This window comes from Eublepharis macularius, chromosome 7 (assembly GCF_028583425.1).
Source record: "Eublepharis macularius isolate TG4126 chromosome 7, MPM_Emac_v1.0, whole genome shotgun sequence".
NCBI lineage: Eukaryota > Metazoa > Chordata > Lepidosauria > Squamata > Eublepharidae > Eublepharis > Eublepharis macularius.
In genome coordinates, this window is record NC_072796.1 from 74694158 (window position 1) to 74718102 (window position 23945).

A 23945-nucleotide genomic window follows, 5' to 3' on the forward strand; every position below is an offset into this window, starting at 1 on the left:
GAGCCAAGCTGTGGAACCGGGATGCCTACATTTCCTATTGAAACTCGAGGGAAGCTGACCAGTGTCCAAACTGTGCCCGGCGTCACTTGTAGCTTGGCTCGTAGAAACTCATGGTTTCAGCTTCATTCTTGACTGCAGTAGGCCTTATATTGCTGGAGGTACAACAGTTGCTAGTCGATGGTTGAGCTTGCAGTCCTAAGAACGCATTCAAGGACATAAGCCCTCTTGAGTTAAAAGTGAGTTTTCTTAGGAGCAATCCAGAGGAGTAGCTCTGTTGAATTATTAATTTTTTTACGTCATCAGGTTCTGTCTCCAGTGGGGAACCCAAAGCAGCTCATATCATTCCACTCTCCTCCGCTGTATTATTCCCACAGCCCTGCTAGATTGGGTAGGCAGAGGGTGTGTGACTGGTCCAAGATCACCTAGCAAGCTGGCATGGCAGAGTGGGGATATTGGTCCAACACCATCTGCTGCGCCACAGTTGCTCTCAGCAGCATCTTAAATGTTAACAAATTTATGATGGCACAAGCTTTTTATGGGTCAGATGTGTGAGGTATTCCATTCATTTGGCGAAGAGCTTTACATCCAGAGTTACAAACAATAAGAGAAACTGGGAGGCGGGGGGTGGATTTCTCTCACTGTAGTATCACATGCCTTATCAGAGGCAGGAAATGGCCAACCACCTGTTACTCTCTTGCCTTCCAAAAGGCCACCAAGGATTGCTGTGGGTCAGCTGTGACTTGACAGCATTCTCCACCAGCAACCCTGAAAACAAGACACTAGAGGGATAAATCGAAAACCCAGCCTGAAAGATAATACTTGGTCAAAAACATCCTGTGGCCAGGGTTAGATTTTGTACTGAGAGGCAGACCGCCTTAACCAGCATTACACCTTTCCAATCACATTGATCTCAATAGACTCAGGAGGGATAACTTTGATTTGAGTTGGGATGACAGTCAGTCCTTCGTTTTCCTGACGCCCTGTCCCCCACATTGGGAATGGATTGCTTTACGTGGGAGGGCCTTCAAAATGCGCACAGCATTGCAAAGCGTGGCTTGTATGTTGGGCGCTGCAGCGATCCAGCATCGGGGATCGGATTCGCAGACTTGCTGGGTCTTCCCCCCACCTCACTCAACCGAGATCCCAACTAGGCAGTGGCCGCGAAATCAGGGGCACTGCACGGGAAAGTCAGCATTTGCCGTCTGGCAAGGTGGTGCTGGCGGGAGGAAATATCTCAATCGTGTTACCGCTTCTCTTTCAGCCTCTGCCAGGGAGTGCAGAATCGAGGCGGTGGGCATGGCACATGAGAGGATTCAAGCGCGGTGGGAGCAGTTCTGGAGTGAGTTTCTTCCTGCAATTTCACAGTGGATCACACAGCGCAGGGGTGCCTGGAACCACGGGTCTTCTCCAGCGAGGGTGGCCGCCATTGTTGGGGTTGCTCTAGGCCGCAAGGGGATTGCACCTCCTGGTGGTCTCGGGGTTGCCAGAAAATGTGTGGGGTGAGCGGGGGGGGGGGTTCGGGAGGGTTAGGGGCTTGGCAACCCTAACCCCAAACACTAATTTAGAATTTCTTCAGCTGAACTGCAGGAACAGTCTATGCTTATTTAAACCTCTTCCTCCTTCCCACAACGCATCCCTTTCACTCAAAGCACTGCTCAGAGAAAACCTGCAACCCGCAACCCTCACCCCTACTCCCCCACATCCCTTGTCTCTGAGGATACACACTGTATGCACATAGCAACATTGAGGGTGGGTTCGCACACACCTGTGGGAGGAACATCTAGCATAACCTTCCACTAGGAGTTAGCTACTAGCCCAGTAGTTTATCGCTCTTGCCAAATTTGCCTATATTTTTCTCTTTTCCTCTTGTTATTCGTACATTGTTATTTTTACATGTTCAAAAAAGGTTAAACCTTAAGTATCATCTCCTCTACTGTCTACCATTCTAAGTCCTTTCCTAAGGTGTAGCCCAAGATAATGCTCATTTCAAGAACAGAAGTCTCTTTACATGGAGGTCTGGGAGTACTCTGAGCATTTCTGAGAAATGTTCACAGTGGTGTTTCTCCTATTAATATAGGAGTTCTACCAAAACCCCTCTGGGCAGATGCTTTGATAAATAATCATACATGATAAATAATCATACATTAAGTTCATGTAAACTGTCAGTTCTACTCAGTCAAAGTTATCTAGACTCTCAGACAGATCTTTCCCATGGTTGCTTCTCATGCAACTGTTTGTACTTAGATACAGCACAAAATACAGTGTGTAATGTAAAAAGGTGCAAATCCTTTTTACGTGGCTAATGGGAAAGGGAAAGAACATGTAAGCAGTAGTTAATAGACAAATGTACCCTTCATATGCAACCATATGTGTATTTTGCGCTTGACTGTCTCCACCCAAAGCCAAAATGTTGCCCAAGACATTTCTCTGAAATCTCTTAATAAAAAATGCTATAGACTGAACACTGAATTTGCAAAATCACACAATATGCAATTGGGCCAATTATTTTTGCATGTGTCATAGGTTACTTTTTTCCCACTCTTCCAGCATCCTGCCCAAATATTGTTTTTTAACATGTTCGTTATTCAGAACAGAAAGTAGCTGCCTAAGTGAAAATCTGACTGCATATGTACAACCTCCTAGAAAGCTGGCATGTTGCCCAAGTTATTTCAGTTGTTATGAAATAGGAAATTGTAATCATGCTTTAGCTAACTTGTCATCGGTAAGGAGGGCAGCAGCATTAGAAGCAGCACACGAAAACAAAACATCCGTTAATATATTTTTAAATTCATTATCAAAAATAGTAAACTTTCAGCTCCAAAAATACACTCTTTAGTGTCTCTAAAAAGAAAACGACTAAACCCTGTACATTTGGGAATATTTATCTATGCTAATTTTCCATTTCCAACTTCTTTTCCCAACTCATGACTCTTTGGGGAGAACATAATTCAAAGGCAAACAATCCCCAGGCCAGATAACACATTACTTTCCTGCTTCAGATCCATGAGCCCCAAGAAAAATATAGCCAAAATCTTGATTTTGCCACTTTGGGAATATTTCTGCTACTTCTCAGGTGATGTAATGGAAAAGAATTGAAAGGTTAATTTTTATTCAGAATGGAATGAAAGGAGGAACTACAACTGTTCAATATTTTATTTTCCAACGGCAAAATGTTACAAAGCTTTTAAAGAAACATTCATTAATTCAAATACGTAGCAATAATTTTATGAGCATTTGATTCAAAACATGCTGGGAAAGTACAATTATAATCTGGAAATCAGTCTGTGTGCTCCAGATGCAAATTCAATAATTTTTCCACTTTTTATAAGGCTGCTTCCATTCTACACACAACTAGGGTTGCCAGGTTCAGGTTGGAAAATTCCTGGAGATTTTTTTGGGGGGGCAGCCTGGACAGAGTGGGGTTTGGGAAAGGGAAGAGGCCTCAGGGGGGTATAATGCCATAGAGTTGAACCTTCAGAGCAGCCATTTGCTCCAGGGAGACTGGTCTCTGTTGCCTGGAGGTCAGTTGTAATTCTGGGAGATCTCCCAGCTACCACCTGAAGGCGGGCAACCCTACACATAACAGATCATGTAGGTCAATTGGTTCACTTTCTCAAAACAAACAGCAAAGTTCTGAAGGTACAGAAGACTGTGAACGCATCAAAATTCCTGTGCTTGCAAGAATTTTTCAGAGTGGGAGGGTGGAGGCTGGCTGGTATGGGCCAGGAGAGGAAGTGTTAAATGCCCCCCCCCAAACTGTGCTCTTCCCTAGGCAGAAAGGATTTGGCACTGGGCTTTCTAACTTCCAGACTAAACTACTATAATGCTCTGTCCAGAAGCTGCAACTGATCCAAAATGTGGTTGATTGATAGGGATGCACTGCGAGAAACTCCCATTTTACTTAAACTATAGCAGCTGCCAGTTAGTATCTCAGGGCCAAACTACAAGTGACAAATGACACAGGTTGGACACTTGGCAGCTTGCCTCAAGTTTTGATGGGAAATGTAGGCAGCTTGGCGGAATGTTGGACAAGTGGCAGTTGAAAAGTCCATTGGACAGCAGTCGGAAAGCCAAGCTGCAAGTCCAGGATGCCTATATTTCCCATCAAAACTTGAGGGAAGCTGACAAGTGTCTAACCTGTGTCATTCGTCACTTGTAGCTTGGCCCTCAGTCTCCGTCAAAGTGCAAAGTTCTAAATTGTCTTCTTTCATCAGAGTCCTTTTCCACGTGCTCTGACTGTCCAAGGTATGGTGGTAGGCCATTCATAACAATTAGGTTTTAATAATACAGCTTGACAAGTATGTTTTTCACTGGATTTTTATTGTAAGATGTTCGTTTTTTGTTTTTTTTTTTTACAGAAGGCTGGGATAAAAACACTTCAAAAATAAACACATCTTCCCAAATAAAATCCAGCAACGTCTGTTCTTGAGGGCAAGATGTTTACTATATATCAGTCCTGTTTAGCAAAGTTTTCATTTGTTTCTCCAATTTTCTTTTTGTTCCTCTGCTTTATGGCCTAATTATTTACTTCCTTTCTCTTTTTGGGCTGACTATGCAATTCATTAATTGTCAGTTATTTTTTGGTGGAAGAGAGAATTAAGTACTTCGGCAAAACCACTGCTGGATATATTTTTTAAATTTTCTTTTAATTACCTCAATAGCATTTTGATTGAGTGACCTGGCACTATAATTGCATTCTAAATTTTAAAAGTTGCCATAAATCAAATCTTATAAAAAGACTGAATGACTTCAGAGAAAGCAGTGAAATAGGTTTCCAATGGCATAATCTATTTTTGCCATTAAAACTGAAGGGAAAAATCATTTCAATTCCAGATGTTCAAGACAATGTGGAAGCATCACTAGACCTCTTAGCCATTAGACTAACCTACTTTTTGAGCAGATGGGCATACTAATAAAGAGCTCCTAAATGCTTCACAGAGTCAGCAAAGGAAGACTAACAATGCCTTCAAAGTAGGTAACACATCTTCAGCAGAACACCAGCTTACTGACCAGACAACATCTGGGGAGATATACATAAAATCTAGGGGATATATTAAAAAATATAAAATCTGGGTTTCATCAACATATCAGTACCAAAGCTGTGGACAATCTCATTTGAAGAGCTTACACAAATGCATGGAAGAAAATGCTGAACTCTGCAAAACTCCCCAGGATAATGGTTGTTGTGAGTTTTCCGGGCTGTATAGCCGTGGTCTTGGCATTGTAGTTCCTGACGTTTCGCCAGCAGCTGTGGCTGGCATCTTCAGTATTCAGACCCACCAGAAAAATACAACAGATGCTACGTTCAGCAAAAGACAGTAGAGACCCCCTCACCTCTGCAGGAGTATACCGTATACCCTGCAGCTGTGGACAAGTTTACATCAGGACCACAAAGCGTAGCATCCAGAAAAGAATAAAAGAACATGAAAGACACTGCAGACTTGGCCATCCTGAAAAATCAGCAGTGACTGAACACAGCCTAACTCAAACAGGACACAGTATCCTATTCCAGGACACTAAAATACTTGACAACACTTCCAACTACTTCGTCAGATTGCACAGGGAAGCCATTGAAATTCATAAGCATAAACACAATTTCAATAGGAAAGAAGAGACTTTAAGAATGAATAGAGCATGGCTTCCAGCCCTGCAAAACACCAGGCTAACGAAACACTCCACATCCCACAATAGCCCTGCAGAGAAGATTAGTATATCAAGCACCAATCCATATGCAAAAGAACCTCCTCAGGATACAGTGACACCTCCCTCCATTAGCATTCCACACCCTGGGAAACTCCTACAGGATGACTCAGCCCAAACCCACTTTCCTGAGTAGATATAAATGACCTTCCAACATCTTCTCCACACTGTGACACTGAGAGATCTCTGTCTTTTAGTGCTACACCTCTGAAGATGCCAGCCACAGCTGCTGGCGAAATGTCAGGAACTACAATGCCAAAACCATGGCTATACAGCCCAGAAAATCCACAACAACCATCGTTCTCCAGCCGTGAAAGCCTTCGACAATATATCCCCCCGGATAAATCCCACATTATCTCCTATAACTCCTATAACTCCCTTCTACACATGGTAAGACAAAAGGAACTTAAACTGCTTCAAAGCCATTTCCCTGATCCTCACAGCAGGTTAAATGCTTCAGCAACAGTAAGTGATCAACTGTGTTAAAGAAAGCAGAGATCAAGCAGCACTAATATGCAGGCACTCTCTTTCTGTGCATCTGCAAATGGACATTATACACCGGAACTACCAAGTCTATCACCATACCAAATCCAGGCATACAGCCGAATTGAAAAGGATTAAGGGCAGGTGTCACCCAGGAAACTCTGGAGTTACTGTGTGACAACAGAATCACTTTCCCTAGGAAAAGAAGTTTGTAAAGTGGCCTACAATTGGTTAGAACCCTCATGAAAGGGTTCGTCAATAAATGATGAATTACAGCCTCCTTCACAGGCTTAGGAAATCCCTGTGATCTGCCCATGTTGATCCATGTTCTGATTATATCCAAGTTAGATTGCTGTAATGTACTCTAGGTGCTACTGCCTTTGAAAACAGTCTGGAAACTTCAGGTGGTCCAAAAAGTGGCAGCTAGGCTATTGTCAGGGGTTGAATGCTGGGATCATTCTGGTGCTGAAAGATCAGTACTGACTGCCCATTCATTTCTGGGCACAATATAAAGTACCCAGAAAGGCCTTAAACAGCTTTGTATTTTATTTCTGATGGTTAATGTGGGTTTTAAAAATATTTGTTACCGTAAGTTTAAATGCAGGCCTAAGAAGAAAGGGGCCATACAGACCTTCTAGTCCAACCCCCTGCCCAATGCAGGATGAGCCTAAAGCATCCCTGACAAATATTCATCCAGCCTCTTCTTGAAAACTGCCAGTGAAGAGGAGCTCACCACCTCCCTATGCAGCTAATTCCACCTTTGAACTACTCTGACCGTGAAAAAGTTTTTCCTAATATCCAGCTGGTACCTTTGTGCATGTAATTTAGGCTTGGCCTCAACCATTCACTGCCACTGAGACTGCCCCTGTGCCCACTGAGAGTTCTGGAAGCAGCCAAAGTAACTCCCATTTCCAAGACTCACCAGAGAGGAGGGCCAGCAGCCACAAAGAAGAGCAGAACCAAGATGCATCTGACATCAACAGCCCTCATGTACCTTGGGTCATTGATCACACAGCAAGCTAAAGGAAAGCCACACGGTGACTTGAGAGCCATGGGAATGCTCACAGCAAGCCTCACCCAGTCAGATTGGCCTCTGGATGCTGCAAGCAAACCAGCAGCCAGGCCTAGCCTCCCTCTGATGACATCCCAAGCAGCAGCCTCACTGGGAGAGACAGGGAAGGGCGTGTGACCTGGGCCACCCAGGCTGGAGACAGCAAGTTCTTTGACTCCTAGAGATAGCGCAGAGGGCTAGAGAAGGTGAAAACAGAAACTCTCTTAAGTGATGCTTCACCTCTTAGCCCAGGTGTGGGCCAGTATGACGGGTGTGGGCACAAAGGGGTGGGGCTGGGCAGGAGAAAGGATTAAAGGGGCTCCAAAAGCCAGGCCAAGGAGGAGGCAGAAAGAACCAGTCCCTGCTTGGCAAGGCAGCATGGGTTAAGGTTTCCAGGTGCCCACCAGTGGCGGGCAAACTCCAGGGGTTTGCCACCTTGCTCACCGCCCCACCAGTGGTCAGTGGGAGATGGCAAGCTCCCGGAGGTTGCCTGCTACCGGCAGGCACCTCAGGAACGTGCGCTATGCGTGTGCTCCTAACAGACACAGCAACATCGCTTCTGGAAGTGATGTTGTCATGCTGGCCACAGGAGCATTCCTGCGCTTCATTTGGGGCCAATTTGGGACCCAAACAGGCCAAATGTGCCCCGCACAGAGAGCAGGCAAACTGTGTGGAAGCCTGAGAGGGTCTTATTCTATCTAGGTCATGCAAGGTGTGGAAAGGCTTAAATTAGAGGTGCCAGTCCCCCCTTGAAACCAGGGGATGAGTGGGTGGGCCCCAATATAAGTGTCTCGCATGCACACTCCAGAGGCCCTCCAGTGACATTCCTTCTGGTGTAACCCAGAAGAGACAGTGTCTCTTTGGAGCCAAATCAGTCCCAAACAACATTTTTACTATGTTTGGGAATGATTTTGCCCAGATGAGAAACCGTAGCTTCCAGTTTTCAACCAGAAGTGATGTTATCAGGACACAAGACACATGCATCATTTTGCCACACGTTCCACAGCTCCTGGCCTGCCCCCCTGCTTTGCCCCCCTGCTGGCCATGTGAGTAGGGCCAGGGGCAAAAGTTGCAGATCCCTGCTTCCACTGGGGAGCTGGAATCCCTAGCCTGAATGAATCTGTGTCTCTGTGGATGAGAGGAGTGTTTATTCTGTTAGTGAAGATCTATATGGAAAATTGGTCTTTGTGACTGGGTCTGCGAATATACCTTTAATGCTGTTTTGGAACCACCAATCTTAAGAACCTATTCTGAAACAAATACCCTTATCAGTACTCTGCAACCATCACATTAGCTGTTTTCACACACTGATAAGCCCCCGGAAAATCACGCAAAATTCATGGCACAGTGGAGTCTTCATAGTGCAATTTCCCATCATGATCTTGTTTTATGGTGCGATGGCATCAGAAATCACGCCATTAAACAGGATCATGACAGGAAATCACGCTATGAAAACGCCGTTGTGCCGTGAGTTTTGCGCAATTTTCCAGGGGCTTACCGGCATGTGAAAACAGCCATTATGTACTTATAAATAAATTCTACTTCTGATTAAGTGAAAAAGATCTCTTTTTTAACCTAACAGCCACTCACATGGGCTGAACATTCTGTCCTACTATCTATGACAAAGCCTTCCTATAATACCAGTTAAATGGAAGAGATCTAAAGATCAAACCTTTATTGACAGTGCAAATTTTTTGGGAGGCAGCAATATATAGTTTACACAAATGGGGTAAAATGTCACAGATGGTATTAGCTGGGGAATTCAAATCCCCAAGGGAAGGTATTTTCCAGATATAAACCTGAGTAAAGCAAAGAACACCAGAAGCTCTCTGAGTGTGGAAAAAAATGGAGTGTTGGTGGTGATCAGGGACTTCCTGAGGTAAAAGTTTAAGGTAATGTAAGGAGGAGCTGTAATAAAGATCCAAAGCAAGGTTAAAGCCAAACAGCAGAAATGTCATGCTAACAATCATTTCTAATAAGTTTGTATTTAATTACAGACACCGAGCCTGAACACCAAATACTAAAGTAAGACACTATGGTTTGCAATCACACACAAGGTGATGCTGAAATTTTCCCTTGTTCCTACAGTTTTGAGGATATTGAAATTATCTTTAACTGTGCATGTGTAGACTTCCAGATATTGGTGGGTGCCAGTAATATATATATATATATGCAACCTTTTATTTATGAGACATATGAAAAACATGCCTTAAGAAAGAAATTTAATCCCAAATTTAAAGCAATAAAATGCTAGTAGTAGTATAGTGTCAGCCTAGGATCTGGGACTCACAGGCTCAGATCCCCATTCTGCCATAGAAGCTCACTGGGCTCTCAGCCTAACCTACTTCACAAGTTTGTTGTGAAGATAAAATGGAAGAGAGGAGAATGTAAGCTGCTTTGGGTCCTCACCGTGGAGAAAGGTGGGATATAAATGAAGTAAAATAAATAAAAAATAAGCTTGAATAAAAGCGAATTTTATTTATCCATTGCATACAAATTTTACTCTTCCTCTCAGGAGTTCCAAGTACCTTAGAAATGGGTTCCTTGTGGTGCTCCGTCATGCAAGACCAGGTCTGTATAGTTTCAACAGTAGCTACATCACATTTTCAGATCACTCTCTGGCTGCCCATTAAAGCTAAAAAAGAACCCACTCGTTTTAATGGCACCCCGCCTTTTGGTTGCTTCCTCACAGCATGTCCTCATTGCTCAAATGACCTTCCCACACAACCACTTGTGAACAGTACTGATATTTTGTTGATGCTTCCTTGCATATATGCACACCAGCCATGGGTGTGCTCCCATGCTTTGCGCAGGGCTGATTCTGGCCCATTTGGGGCCAAAACTGACTTCAATGAAGTACAGGAGCATGCCCACAGCCAGCATGATGCCATCACTTCAGGAAGTGACATCGTCACACCCCCTGAGAGTTTGCCAGGTGCACACTTTCCTGGGTTGTCTGTTGATGGTGGGTGATTACTGGGGAGGGGGTTTGCCACCTCCTGGCAATCGCCAGTGATCGGTGGGCAGCCTAACAAACCCCCGGGAGATTGCTCACCAGTGACAAGCAACTACTAAGTCTATAAATCCTTCTCTCCTTCAAACCCACTAAACAACTTATTTTTTACCTGTCTCCCATCTTAATCTGTATTTATTAATTTGCTTCATTTTCACACCCCCACAAAGGAGAACCTAAAACAGCTTACATCACTCTCCTTGTCTCCATATTATCCTCACAACAACCTTGAGGGGTACGTAAGGCTGATAGTGTGTGACTGGACCAAAGTCACCCAGTGAGCTTCCACAACAGAGTGGTGATTCCAACCGGAGACTTCCACATACTACACTGCAGCTTTGGGGACTGTTGAACAGTAGCAAGCAGCTGGCCCTGGGTGAGTCATGCAAGTCATGTGTTTCCTTTTATCATTTTGGGGGGTTTTAACCACATAATTTTTTATTTTTTTTTTAGATTTTATATTTTTCTGCAAACCTGGGGCATTATTTATTTACTTTCAATTTCTATTCCACCCTCCCTGACTAGCAGGCTCAGGGCAGATTTTTCAAGTGTGTAGGAAGATCTGTCTTGTCCATTCATGGCTCCAGTCTCCAGATTTAAGAATTCACAGGTCAGGGCCACTTGGTTATTAGTATATAAGATGTTCCCAATGTACAGTTACTTAAAGTTTCTTTCTGTAAACAGGAAAACATCTAAGCCATAAAACAATCCCTCAAAAATCTACTAGTTAAGACAATCAAGTGCTTTTTTGTTGCAATCAATATAACATATTGGGAAAATAAATCCCATTTCTTCTTGCTAAGGAAAACTGATCCAGGAAAGCACTGAAGTGTTCCAGTAGGTTGATGCAAATAACGGGCTTCACTGGAGAACATTTACCTTGCCACAGGCATTTCACAGCTTGGGGTCCAAAAAATAACTCCACAAGTATCAGAAATATTAATTACTAGTAGTAATAGATGCTTGGAACAGACTCTGGGTGTTATGGAACACACTGACCTGCCACAGATTTTCTTGGTTGACATTTTACTACTCTGATACACTGGAATAGAGGATGCTTGACTCATGAAATAGATTTTGTTCTTTATAGGAACAAAGGAAAAGGATATACGCCTGGTTAAGCACTAGCTTGGTGATTAAAAAAGCAATTTAAGTCTGTTCCTTTAATGCAAAAAGCAGCTTAGTAATCATTAGAGGGAAAAGGTACATGGGCAATGCAGGCAGCAAAGTGTGCAAAGCTCAAGAGAGCATGTCTGTTCTTGAACAACAAAGAACAGTGTCTTAGGAAACAAATAAACAAAAGGATTTCAATTAACTCTTAATGCTCATCATACAATATTAATGGATTCCCAGGCTTATTCAAGCCACTAGTTGCTTCATCACTAACTTCATTCATGATAGAATCTAGAGCCTAGTCTCTGAACAGTGGCATTACCAGAGATAAGAGAGTAGCCATAGAAATGACCACAGCTGAACATGTGTCCAGAAATCAATACAACATTGGTTTCAGTGGAGTCCCATCATCTTACATGGAATGAATGTTTGTTTTTATTGCTGAGATATATCTCTAGCTTCTTCACCTCTTTTGTGTCTTCAGATACATTTTCAAGATAGACTTCATTGCAGATTACTAACCTGGGATTACTACTACAGCCTGGTTCTGACCACCAAATGCAGACCAGGATCACCACTATATGACCTGATGGAGAAAAAACCATAGGCTTGCCAAGTTCCCAATGATGGCAGGCAATATCCAGAGATTGTAGTCCCTGCTTGCTGACCATTAGCAACTGATAAGAGGAGGCAGGTCACCCAGAGAGTGTCCACCATTGACGGGAGCCTAGCAAGGAGGGAGAAGAAATGGGAGCAAACACATCCATGTCCCCAGTTGATTATATCACTTCTGGTGTAACCTGGAAGCAACAGCATCACACATAACATAGCTATGTCAACAATGTGATATTGTTGCTTCCATATCACACTAGAAGTGACATCATTGTGGGGCACTGCCAGTGCACATGTGCATAAGGAGAAGATAGGTGAGTGCCTGCTGCCCCCGCAACACCCACTAATTAGTAGGGTGACCTGGCAACACCATCCTTTTACCACTTTCACCTTCTATTTATTGATACAATCAAGGTGGACGTAAAGTGTGGTTGAGGAAAACTGTTTGGATTAGATGATCTTGATAACGAGCTAAAATTTAGATGATAAACAGATACTCACTCCTAAACTCTCCCAAAGATTGCTCTCATCATCTTACCTTTGCTAAACAGTTCCAAGCTGTACATTGTCCAGATGATGTGCTGCTTTTAAGATTTATTGTGTGTAAAGTCAGAAGGAATCCCAGAAGACCACTGTGGAGAATGGTAGATAATCTCATTCAGTTCTTAGTTTAAACTCAGGTACTTCAGAAATCATTATATACTTTAAGTGATGAGCAGTGAATTAACACTGCAATTTATTTTATAGGGCAAAAGACTGAATGTTGCTGTGGCACATTTAGTTTGAATGTAGGAAGCTCAAATTCAAAATCCCACACTGCCATAAACTTACTAGGTGGTCTTGGACAAGTAACCATTTTTACATCCTGAGGGCTATTATAAGGAGAAGAAATTTCTTAGAGTCTTTGGACAAAGGACAGACTACATATGTATTGTGCTTTTTGCAATTGAACTTTAGTAAATTTTGCTGGAAATTTGAAGGTAGCTGCAAGTAGTTGAAGAATTCTTCATAAATATAAAGACAGTGAAGGAGGAAATCAGTTGAAAAGTACTGGGAAAACCCCATTTCTAACTCCAATAAGACCCATTTGGGAATGGATTCCATGTTTCAATGAAGAAAGGTTGATTCTAGCTCTTTAGGAGAGCTATCTGGCAATTACAATCTTGCTTAGTTTTGGTGGGTTTCAAAATTAAGATCAAAGATTAAAAATAAAAACTGAGCTGTTAGAACTACACCCGTTACAAGTAAGACAGTTCCAGCACAACACCACTTACGCATAACACTTGCTAATGTAATGGTCAGATCAGAAAGGAAAAATCAGTTTGCACTTAACTGTTGTTCATCGAGTGTCTTTTATGCAGACACACACAGGACTGCACAGGGCAGGCCAGCTGCAGAGGTTCAGTCTGATGAGATTTTCTAGAGCTTTCCTAAGCGCATGGAGAGCTCCTCTCCTCACCTTGGTGCGAGCTAGTCCTTCCCACCTAAACTGAAACATGACTGGGGGGAGTGCACACTTCCCTCAGTCTCCTCCACTGTGGAGAGGACAGGCTGATACAACAGCACACAGCAGGGAAGAGGGGAGGGATGTGTGCCTGCACAGAAGACACTCAATGAACAACAGTTACAAGTAAGTGCAACCCTGTTTTCATCTTCGTGTCCTCTGTGCAGTCTCACATGGGAGAAAAACAAGCTCACCTGTCTGCAGGAGGAGGGTGTAGGCTGTAGTGGAACAATGATGGCAGCACCCCTTTTACCACAGATGCCTCATTCCTGGAACCTACATCAATGGAGTAATGCTTCATGAAGATGGTAGGGTGAAGCCCATGTCACTGCCTTGCAGATGTCCAAAATTGGGACCCTTCCTCGTAGTGCTTAGGAGGAAGCCTGAGATCTGGTGCAGTCAGCTTTGATTGGAAAAGGACCAGGAACTTTCAGCTTCTCATAGGCAAGTCTAATGGCAAAGATAATCCATCTGGAAATTGTCTGGCCCCTTGCTGGGGCCTGCAAAACATACAAAGAGGTTTCTGTCCTTGAAAAACTCTTTAACCCTGTCCAAATAAAATAAAAGAGATCTCCTAACATCCAATGTGTGCAGGATGCATTCTTGAGGAGACATGGCACTGGGAAAGAAAACTGGCAGTACTATGTCTTGAGAAAGGTGAAACAGTGAAACCCCTCTGAGAAGGAAGGTTACACTGAGTCTGAGGACCACCTTTTCCCAATGTAGATCTAGGAGAGGTGGGTCACAAAGCAAGGACTGTAACTCACCCACCCATCTGGCAGATATGATAGCAACCAAGAAGGGAGTCTTGAAAGAAAGAAAAGAAAGATCACAAGATTGCATAGGTTGAAACAGTTTATACATCAAAGACGTTGGTACCAAAGACAAACTCCATTATGATACAGGAGGAGCAGTGAGTGGGAATAAATTAAACAACTCCTTGAGAAACATTTTTGACAAAGGCAAGGAAAATACAGAAAAACCTGCAACAGTGTTATGGTATGCAGAGATAGCTGCTAAGTGCACCTTGAGATAGGTAACTGATAACCCAAACCCTTGAGGAGAAGCAAATAGCCAAAAATAGTATGCAAGTCACAGAAGAATGAGTCGAACTTGTGTGTTTTAGCACACTTTGAAAACCTGGCCCATTTTGCAGCATAAGACCTTCTGGCGGATCGTTTACGGGCAGAAAGTAGAACCTCTGCAACCCATGAAGCCACATTCTCTAAGGAGTTATTAGCCAAACAGTCAGGTGTAGGGAGGTTATACTGTAGTGTAGAAGCAAGCCTATGTGAATGAGATCCTCTGCTTCTGGGGAAAGGATGTGAACCCCCTTAGATTTTTGCCACAGGGTGGAGAACCCTATCCTCCTTGGCCAAAAAGGGCAATTAGAATACAGGAAAAGTGGTCTGCCTTCAGCTTGGCAATGACCTTTTTCAACAAGAAAGTAGAGTGGAAAGCATAAAGTAGGGTCCCCTGCCAGGTTATTCGGAAAGCATCCCCTATGAAACAGGGGTCCATTGCAGCCAGGGAATAGAAAAACTGGAATTTGGAATTGTGGCAGGAAGCAAGCAAGTCCACTACTCAACACCCTCATAACTGGAAAATAGGAATTAAATAATGGTCCCATAGGGGCCAGTTGTGATTGGAGATACGTGTTCTGCTGAGAGCTTCCGCAGCTGTGTTGGATTTGCCTGCAATGTAAATAGCGATCAGAAAGATGTGATCTATCGCCCATTGCCATAATCGGACTGCTTCATTGTTGAAAGGCAATCAAGTACCCCCGTGTTTGTTGATATAAAATTCCATTGTGGTATTGTCTGTAGCCACTAGCACCATCTTTCCTTCCAGGAGAACTGCAAAAGAAATCAATGCAAACCTCACAGCCCTTAGTTCTAAGAGATTTACGTGAATCTTTCTTTCTGCATAAGACCACAAACCACTGACAGGTAGTTCCTGACAGTGGGCTCCCCATCCATACAAGGAAACATTTGTAAAAAGCTGAATGTCATAGGATAAAGGTCCCAGAGGGATTCCTGTAAATAGGTTTGAGTCTTGCAGCCACCAGGATAATGAGATAAGTAGTATAGGTCTGGGAACAGAGAGCCGTTTCCAGGAATAATCAGATTTGAATTTACGTATAAACTAATTTTAAAGGGACCTAAAATACAGCCTTGCAAAGGACACTACTGCTGTAGTAGAGGTCATTAGACCAAGGAGATTTTGGATACTATGGGCCGTTTGTGATCTGTGCATTGTACAATGTGATATTAAAGCACTTTGGACAGGTAAGAAAGCCCTGCCCTGTGTGTAATCTAAAATACACCAATAAATTGAATTGATTGGACTGGTACCAACTGAGACTTTTTCCAAGTCAGAAAGGGTAGCTAACATTATATCTAGTTGGGAACACAATGACTCTTTGGAAGGGGCCGTGAGCAGCCAGTCATCTAAGTACGGGAAAATGTTACAGCTGTTCAGGAAGAGATGCTCCACCATTACTGAAATGCACTTAGAAAATACCCTGGATGTTGTGGCAAACCTGAAGGGCAAGACTCTATACTGGAAATGAATTTCTGCAAACTGGAATTAGAGGAATTTTCTACAATCAGCATGAATGGAGATGTGGAAGTAAGCATCTCTCAAATTCAGAATAGTAAACCATGCATTTATTTGTAACAAGGAAATAACATCAACAATACATAACATCTGAAACTTAGAAACCTTTAAAAACTTTCAGGTGCCTGAGGTTTAAGATAGGCCTTTCTCCACCATCTTTCTTATTGCCAAGAAAATATCCAGAGTAAAGCCCTTGGCCTATTTCTTGTAAAGGAACAGGCTGAATCACTCCCTTCTGAAAGAGCTGAGAAACTTCTTCCTCAAGAACAGGGGAGTAAGGAATTGAATGAACAGCAGAAAATAATACCAAAGTGGAGGATAGAAACTCTAAGTAGTATAGGAGCTTTGCTTCACAGAAACAAATATGTGTCCAGAAAAAACAATCCTAAGATGATTTTTCTGGAACAGAAAGCAAACACATCCAACCTCCACCACGACAAAGAAGAAACTGAGGGAGGCGCACCCCCCCCCCCAATCACGTGTCGGTTTTGGTGGGAAGGACCGGCTCGCACCTAGGGGAGTGAGGAACGCTCGGCATGCTTAGAAAAGCTCTAGAATATCTTGTCAGACTGAACTTCCATGGTTGGCTTGCGCAGTCTCATATGGGACTGCACAGAAGACACAAAGGTGAACAATAATTAACCACACTTGTAGAGACCTCTATATTCATATAATGAAGTAGATATGAATCCATTTGCAGTGAGGTCAGCAAAGTTATTTTAGATTTTTTCACCTTTCAGGGACAGCATAGTTGATCTCAAATACAGCCAGACTATGACATGACAATTTGGTTGGTTTTGGCAGTTCAGTGGCTTCTAAAATCCTAAGTAGATTTATACTCTTCTAAGTCAATTGAAATCAAAGTGCTTAAAAGGGTGTAACTCTAATTAGGATGGCAATGTTAATCTTTAAAATTCTAAACTGGGTTTTTTGTACAATCATCATCAAAATGAGCAGCAAGCAGTTGCTGTTCAAACCAACTGGATATTTGTCAAACCTTGACCAGTTTCACACATCTTTAAAATAGCAGGATGCTCATGGAAGGCTGCTGGCTTCTTCATACGATTTCTGACACCATCCGTTTACCAATTGGAGGCAGCCAGCCGTGAAAGTGCCATCATCACGGACAGCATCAAAAATCGTGTGAGGAAGCTGGCAGCCTTCCATGAGTATCATGTTATTTTAAAGAAGTGTGAAAATTGCCCCTACCCTGTAGAACGGCTTGCCTGAGGAGGTCAGGAGAGGCCCCACTCTCCTGTCTTTCTGCAAATGATGCAAAACTGAATTATTCAAAAAGTTTTTTTACTCGGATAGGAAGGGTTGTAGGGAGGGGGACTCAGATGCTTCGCTAATGAGTTAGGGACCATAGACTTCACCACTATGTTGCCTTGCATATTATCTGTTGCTTTGAGTATGTATTCCTATATACTACCTGTGCTTCATGTTATCTAATGTCAGTCCTAGAATTGGTTATGCTCTGTGTCAGCAAATCTTCAGTTCTGTATTGGATCCTGGCTAATGCTATGTCTTTGTAAAATCCTATGACATTGTTTATGGTAATGTCCTTGACACTGTTTGGAAATGTCCTTGATACTGATTGTTCTAATCTCACACTATGTAATCCGCCTTGAGTATCAGTGAGAAAGGCGGACTATAAATGACATAAATAAATAAATTCTCTCTCTTTTTACCCAATGTGGAACATTCTCCAAATAATAAAATATACAAGGAAATAAACCCTCTCATACAAACATTGCTATAATACTATGGGCTAATGCTTTGCATTCAATATAAACAACATAATTTAATAGGACTAATTCAATATGCTGAGTATTTACTTCACTTATACCCCAGCTTTTCACCCCAATGAGGATCCAAAGCAGCTTACATCAATGTCCTCTATTTTATCCTCACAACAAACCTATGAGGTAGATTAGGCTGAGAGAGTAACTGGTCAAACAACAGAATTTAATTCTAGATCCTTGTCAGAGTTTCTACAATTTCACTAATTTGAGTCATAAAAAATAAACAGGAATCTTGGGGGACCTTAAAGGCTAACAACATTTTATTCCAGCATAAGCTTTCACAGACTAGGTCTACTTCTTCAGATACAATGAGAATATCCCCAAAACACCAAATATGTTCAGATTGTAGGGACCATTTAAAAGGGCCTTAAAGTTGCTATGAATATATGAAACTGCCCTATACTGAGTCATGCTTTTGGGGCATCTAAACCAGCAGAGTCTTGAGCAGAGAAGACACATCAGATCCTTTAACTGGAGATATCACAGGCTGAATTTGGGACTTTTAGCATGCAAAGCATGTTCTCTACCATCTGTCCACAACCCATTCCATGACAGCTTTTCTTTTTCTGAAATATATATTCATAGTTACATAAGATAAGCTTACCTGGCACAGCAACTGCTGTGAAAGCTATAGAAGTACAGGAATGGAAAATCTAAGGCACTGAAGAGATCACCTGAGAAATAAGGTAGTTCAATGGAAAAATTAACAACTGTAGATCAAAATTGATATGCGTAGTAGATTATATTCTTAAACAACATACACAAAGAAACAAGGCAAACAAGGCAAAGTATCTTCTATAATTAGCAAAGTATTAATTTTTACCTGTTGGGTGGGATGCAAAAGCCAACACCACCACACTGGGGACAAAAAAGCACATTATTCTTTATTATTAGCCTTAATTCTTCAAGACAGACACCAGTGATATTTATTAAGCAATATAACAAATTGTAGTAGAAGTAAAATATTTGAGTTCGCCTGCATTTGAGCTAAGGAGCGATGAGAAGTTTATGTTCATGTACTTTATTTCCTAGCTTTATTTCTGCCATTACAAATGAGACAATGCCCATTCAGGATACAGTAGTCATCCACTTTCTGAATCTCTGAGGGATGATAGTTGAGCATCATCTAAGAACTCAAAATAACATGAAAGTACTATTTCTGAGCAGTGCTGCAAGAAATGTACGTCTCCTCTGGCAAAATTCCATTTGATTCTCAGTTTAGACTTCTTAGACTGAGGCCTGATTGCTTTGGAACATGAAATTACACCATACACTTCAAAATACACTGCTTTTCTGTAACTAATCATTAAAACATACAAAAATGGCTTTATAACACCTCAAATCTCATCATTTTATTAATACAAAAAAGTTACTGTTCATTAGTATAAATTGTATAAATTGTTAATGCAACTATTGGGTTTTCCACATAGGTTTTCCCCATAAATTTTGGCCCTTTGACTTATCCCTGCTGCAAGTTTTTATCTTTAGTTCTTGCTTCAATTTTTTTGGTGTTCCCCCCACCCTGCAATTTCCCCCCAGTTCTTTTGAGATCACTTTTACCCTGATCTTTTTCTTAAAGCTGATTTTGAATTGATTTTTTTCCTAGTGCATAATGTTTCTTTCAGGTTTTGTTTGTCCCTCCCATTCCCACTGACCTCTAACCCACTTTTTGATAATTGGATTTTCATCATCATTGAACCACTCCTCTGCCCCACCTGGAAAGGGACACACCTAGCCACTTGAAAACTTGGCACTCTAGTTTCTGAAATTTACCAGAAATTACAAAGACGTTTATTTATTTGCTCAGACAATATGAAAATGATCTGTTGCCCTATACACAGTAGAAAGTGAATGCACAGTTACCCTGCTTGAATGTTCAGAGATAGGGCAGGCATGCTGGGTGGAGGGATAGGCAGGGATCCCCCCTTTCCCCATATGCTTACCGGGAACAGGTAGTCTTTGTATAATCCAATTTGAAATAGAGATTCTGCGTATAAATTCTGTGTAAAATACACAACCTTGGTTATAGTATAATCGGGAACTTCCAGTTTGGCTAATGGCGGGCTGAAGCGGTCCAGGGAGCTGGACCGTCAAGAGTGACTGTTTTGGGCAGGCCAGGTGCTCAGATCACCGGCTGCCACTCCTCTCCAGGTAGGAGAGGAGCCAGAACGCTACAAGTTCCAGAGAGAGTGAGATCTCAGCGGGGGGGGGGGGGGTCCAGGACGATGGATCTCCCACATCGCTTTGAGGTACTCTCGAAGAAGGACGAGCTAACATCTCTGCAGCACTCTTTGAGTCGTTGTTCGGCATAAGCCCGCCAGGACCCAAGCTTCAGAACCAGATTTGGCTAATGGGTAACGAATGAGGCAGCACGAAAGACCCAAATGGAACAAATCGAGGTAAAAGATTTTTATCTGGCTTTCGGATTTAAAAAGAGAAGGAAAATCTCTACTAAAAATGAAAATTGTGGACTGAGATGATAGAATAAGACAGGAGCAAGACATCTTGAAGGAAGATTTGAAATTTGAAAGATTATAAAGCGTAAAAGAAGAGAAAATAACTTTTGTTTATGCATACTTGCGGTTTGGAGAGAGATAGCTGGCTGTGAGAAAAGGGGAGGAGGTGGAGGAACGGCTGAGTAAATATCGCGAGAGAATGGAATGCAAGAAGAACACCAAGCGGAACTGCTTAGAGAGGCTTGATTTGGAAAACAGGAAGAAAGAAGCAAAGCAGCAAAGAAGTCCCTGAAGAAGCAATGCGAGAAATAGCAGCGAGAAGGCAAGAGGAAGGGGATATTCATCACTTTGAACTACCTTAAAGTTGCCACAGAGACTCTCCGCCCGATATCTGGTGAGATTAAAATAATACGAATATTTAAAGCAAAAGATAAAGAAGATGTCGGGGGGGGGGAGAAATCTAGTGTAAATTTGAAGAGAGTGGAGAAGAAACGGCAGGCTGCTATGCGATCAGCTATAAAATCGTTGGGAGAAAAAGTTGCAGAGGGACATAAAGGGTTGATACAACTTATTCGGGAAACAAACGAAAGTTTAATTAAAAGCATTAAGGATATATTTAAAATAGTTGTGGAATCGAAAGATGAAGAGCAAGCAACTAGGCAGACAACTCAAGGAGACGAGCAGGCAGCAGAAATTGATTACAAAACAGCAGGATGTAACCAACAAAAACGCGAGGGGCGAGGAGAAACGGAGCAGTACTTGCAAGAAGAACTGAATGAAGATTTATCAGGATTTTTAAATATTCAAGTGCAAGGATTAACAAGCATGAAAGAGCCATCCCCAGTTACTTCAAGTGGAAGAAGCTACCAAGTGATAGAAGAATTCAAGTGAAGAAGAAAGCCGAGAAAAGTAATATGAATACAAGAATCAAGCTCTAAGTGGGAGTTACTTAAAAGACTAAGGCCACAGTTTAAAGTCTGAAGAGTTTATTTTTCATTTCTTAGAAGTGGGATGTATGGGGTTTTTAAGGTTAAAAGTCAATTGAAGAATTAGTAAATTAGGATAAAGTGAATAAGGGAAATGTAATGTATAGTTAACTAGGTAATTGATACTAAATAAATTTATATATAAAACGGTAGAAGGAATTAAGAGGAAGGTTAATAGTTTTTTTATTGTTTGTCTATTTGTAGAATTGGGATGTATGATGCAAATGAAATGTTGTGAGCTAAATGAAGAAATTAGCAAATTAAGACAAATGGAAAAATTGGGAAATGTAATGGAAAGTTAACTATGCAAATTGATACTAAGCAAATTTACATATAACTGTAGAAGAAACTAAGAGAAAGGTTAAATTGTTAATTTTAATCTATAGTGCTATTTGGGAAAATATTAAGCTAAATGTATTTAGATAAAAAAATGGGAATCATAAATGAATGGTTTGAAGAAATGTATATGAGCAAAAGAAATATGTTCTGATGGCTTTTTAATAGCTTATTAATAGTTACATAATTGTATTAAGTAATGGTAAGTTAGGATTTTACCTCTAGTTAGTAGGGATAAAGGAAAAGTAATATAGAACAAGTGATAAGAAAATACGGGACCGTAGTGCTGTCGGGAGTCTGCACAGAAAAGGGGGGAGGGGAGGGGTTGGGATGCATTTAGGGACAAAGGGGGAAATGTATTTGTAAGATATGAATGAATTGTATGTCAACCCATCCAATAAAATTGTTTTAAAATAAAAGGTTATAGTATAATCAATGTTTCCTGGAGCTTGATTGTATAATCTATGATAGTAGAGAGTGGTGTCAAGGCATAGCTGACTTATGGCAATCCTTGCTGGGGTTTTCAAAGCAAGAGACTAACAGAGGTGGTTTGCCATTGCCTTTCTATGCATAGACACACTGGTATTTTTGGAGGTCTCTCATCCAATTACTAACCAAGGCTGACCCTACTTTGCTTCCAAGATCTGACAAGGTCCAGCTTGTCCCAGCCATCAAGTGAGGACTATATACCTATATGTTTGAGTAAAATTGTTATGTCATGTATAATTATAATTGTTACATATTTAACATATCCCAATCTTTCTTTTACCATCAATTGGTCTGGCTACCTTCATGCTTCTTAATTAAAATATACAGGAGGGAAAAAGATACAAGCATTACCTGGATGCATAGTTTATATACTGTTGCTCTGAGTCACTAAAGAGAAACAAAATTCATTATTTACAGTGTAATCCCAAGAAGGCTTTCCTGAGAGTAAACCACATAGAATAGTCCTGAGTAGGATTCTCAGCAGATCTGCTTAGCATTGTTCTCTTAAAAGGGGGGGAAACTAATGGCAGCATTTTCTGCCAAGGACTACTTTCACGAATTTCTCCAGGTGACAGATTTGATCAACTGCAGTTTAATTTTCATTTTCAACTGGATGTTTCCATTTTTCCTTCTTTCCAGAAGACCAAAGATACACCTCAGTCTACAGAGCTTTTCTGCTAACTATGGAATTTCATTCCAGTGAAAAAGCATTCCAGTGGGCATGTCACACTTCTCCTGGCAAAGGTGAGGGCTATTAGCAGAAAGCTCCACAGGATCCAAGCAAAACATTTGATAGTAGATCAAATGCAAGACACCCAGGATTTCAAAGTCATATTTGTTTGAACCAATGAACTGGACTTGATTGGTAAACTGAGATTTTAACCCCAGAGTTCTGAAATATAATCAGGGATCAACACAGCAGCACCCAGACAACAGCCTCCTGTCATCGTTAGAACAGTACCGGTAGAGATATTACTTTTCTCACAGGAAACACCCACACTCACTGTGATTGACTGCACATGAAAAGCATGCTGCCCTGGTGGATCCCTGCCAGCCACAAGGACTGTCTGGAACCAGCTTGGTTTATGCTTCCTGGGTTTTCTATACTGCAGTGAATAGGAATTGCTGGATCTATGAACTATGACATCCAAACTTTAAACAAAAGGATAGATTTTTTTCTCTGCTCTTTAAAATAATCTGTCCTTTAAAATAATCTCCATGCTTTATTTATTTCAGTATATAGGGTAGAAAAATAGTATCGTCTGTGGCCCAATTTTGACAGTTTTTCCTTTACCTCCCCTGAAATTCTACTTCACATTGGCACTGACATTTCATTTATCTCATTATGAAATTGAAAGACGCGAATGTGAAGGGGAAAAGAGGGAAGATGAGGCAGGACAAGCAGGAAGGTGGGGGGGGGTGAATAGGTGAGGGTGAGAAGTACAGTCAGTCAGGAAGGGAGGGGGAAAATGGAGCAAAACAGGTGCCAGAGGAGGAAGCATATTTTCCTCCCCCATGAGTCCTTGCAGGCCCTCCACCTGTAATTTGTATTTTTCTGTCTCTGATTCATATTGATTTATGCCTGCATTCACACCATGGACAGTACATATCTAACACAAAGCAAACACACACTTCATTTCCCTTGGTAATCACGTATGTGAAATGTGTCTGTATTATATGATCTGAAGAGAAACTAGTAGATATAGAGAATTCCATTGTTCAATTCTTATCCAACCAAGCTAATGAAGGCATTCTCAGAGAACAATATTTTGAGACTA

The 23945-nt window shown here is 41.7% G+C and overlaps 1 protein-coding gene across 8 annotated transcripts in view; it reads right to left on the bottom strand.

Moving 5' to 3' along the window:
- The window catches only part of TMEM241 (transmembrane protein 241), an 82882-nt gene that overhangs the window by 16991 nt on the left and 41946 nt on the right, over nucleotides 1-23945 (bottom strand). For 2 of the 8 annotated variants that reach the window (XM_054984904.1, XM_054984905.1), the window contains exons 10-13: nucleotides 22519-22554; nucleotides 18724-18758; nucleotides 18505-18574; nucleotides 12511-12604 (exon numbers count right to left, since the gene is read on the bottom strand). In XM_054984904.1, the coding sequence (XP_054840879.1) occupies nucleotides 12511-12604; nucleotides 18505-18574; nucleotides 18724-18758; nucleotides 22519-22554 (235 nt within the window). Of the gene's footprint in view, nucleotides 1-9089; nucleotides 9143-12510; nucleotides 12605-18504; nucleotides 18575-18723; nucleotides 20748-22518; nucleotides 22555-23945 lie in introns of those variants that run through there. The other 6 variants (XM_054984908.1, XM_054984909.1, XM_054984907.1 and 3 more) reach the window with 5 other exon arrangements.